This window comes from Eimeria mitis, genomic scaffold, assembly GCF_000499745.2.
Source record: "Eimeria mitis Houghton genomic scaffold, Emh_scaff8149, whole genome shotgun sequence".
NCBI classification, from domain to species: domain Eukaryota; phylum Apicomplexa; class Conoidasida; order Eucoccidiorida; family Eimeriidae; genus Eimeria; species Eimeria mitis.
Genome location: NW_024016259.1, coordinates 1 through 1,978, shown reverse-complemented (window position 1 = coordinate 1,978; position 1,978 = coordinate 1). Strand labels below are relative to the sequence as shown.

The 1,978-nt window shown below is 47.6% G+C and overlaps 1 protein-coding gene across 1 annotated transcript; it reads right to left on the bottom strand.

The window, feature by feature from the left end:
- Positions 1-59: 59 nt before the first annotated feature.
- On the bottom strand, positions 60-1,277 carry EMH_0093950 (uncharacterized protein; the record flags this gene model as incomplete). The annotated part of the gene is made up of 5 exons (XM_038023134.1): positions 60-78; positions 314-491; positions 596-676; positions 924-997; positions 1,162-1,277. 5 exons carry the CDS (start codon positions 1,275-1,277, stop codon positions 60-62), a joined length of 468 nt encoding a protein of 155 aa, XP_037878988.1.
- Between the last annotated feature and the right edge of the window lie 701 nt (positions 1,278-1,978).

Here is a 1,978-nt window from a genome sequence, read left to right as displayed (position 1 = left end):
AGCCGCCGGTGATGAAACGCAGTCTCGCTTCTGGGTCGACAATCTTTGTGAATGTTATTCTACAGGTTACTGGCTGAGCTGAAAAAGAAAAAAATAAATCAAAACACCAAGGAGAAATGCGGTGCACACCCAGCTGCTGGACTTGCAACAGGGGAGGGTTCCCTAAGAAGTATCTCAGCAGTGCGTGCTTCACGCATGCAGGTACAAGGGATACACTGTGCAAGTATTATTTATTTGAATATCTATGGGCTAGAAATATTGTGTCACTGCTTTGATGAAATATGGCTTACATATACTCTGCTTCTCTGCGAACCTGCAGGTGAGGAAGAAACCAGAATCTGAGAGTGCGCTCACGAGACAGCGCTTGAAGGGCGTCTTCAGAACATCTTGTGCAGACTGGGTCTTGCATTTCGCCTCTGCGTTTCTACACTTATCAACGCAATTCTGTAATGAAGCTGCGTCGCGGTAGGTCGGCACAACGTCGGAGCAGTCTGGAAAGCAGTCAAACACAGTACAGATGAAACATTCTGCTGACCCGCCGGGCAGTGCCCCTGCACTTCACAGTTAGCAAATCCTGATATATCGATCGTCTTACCAACGCCAATAAACATGTCTTTGCACTCCTCCAGTCCATCTGCTTCTGTGCACACCTTTGAGGCGTCAGAGCCAGTGAGGGCTGATACGCACGTACGCAAACATAGACACACACACACACACACACACACACACACACACACAAGCACACACACACATACAGATACAGATACACACGCATACGCGCATACACATACATACGCACATACACATACAAACACACATACAAACAGTCAAAACAACAGCATTTTCTCCTAAGAGCAGCTGCATGAGATGCACGCATAGATATACGGGACGAATATACTGCACCGGGAAAACGAAACTCGAACCTGAAACTTTTCCAGTACTGCTGTTCTTTTGCACCCTTCGTCTATGTACCGAATTGCCCTCTGGTGGTAAGCACCTGAGTCAAAGAAACATGAAAGAGATACCGAAAAGAAGAAACATTCCGCCCCCTCCTTCTACACGTTTTCTGCATATTACTTGCATCCTTAAATTCTCTACAGTACTGATAAACATCTAGTGAGACAATACACCCAAATGAATGCAAGCAATGTACAAACTCACGGAGCATCACATCCGGACCACTCTGACGTTTCTGCAGAGCCAGATGCAGACGCCGCCATTTCAGCGAATCCACCGCTTTCCGAGTCCTCTTCCTCACTGGATGTTTCCCCATCCATATCTGTGAAAAAAAGGACAGAGGTGTGGAGTTGTCTCTAAAAAAGTACGTAGTCGGCTCGGGCTGTCAAACGAGAGCGGGATGCAACTCTATTGTTGTATTCAATAGCTGGGCCAGCACAAAAAAAAGGATGCAGGCTCTACACATACTTCCTTGACCTCTTAAGCATGTTTGAAACTCTTGAATGGCGTCCTCATCACAGTATTCAGATCCGGAATAAATTGGCTTATATCTCCTCCGCGCGAACAAAATATCCTCTCCAGATAACACCGCTATGCAACCACTCCACTCCGTCCACTCAGCTGTCCAGCAGTAGCCGACGCACGGTGGCACGGAATTTCCGCATGGCTCGTTTTCCTCTAAAATGCAATCAGGGTCACTATCAACAGCTTCAGCAGCTATGGGGACCCGCTTTCTGTGCCGCTGAGGGTAGTTATAGGTCCCCCTGCATGTTGCATCGCAAATAGACCATTCTCCCCATTCCCCGGGAAAGCAAGATTCCGGTATGTGTCTAATGACTTGCGACGCTGCTCCCCCATCGCCTGGCCGGTCGGCGGCGTCCGCTGCAGCCAGAAAAACACCAAATGAAGTGTTTATAAAATATAATGATGTACATGTTCAAAACCTTAAAGCTGCAAGTGGGAGGTGCTGAAAGAGCAACACATCATCGCTGCGCTCTTTGCAACAGCACCTTTCAACATG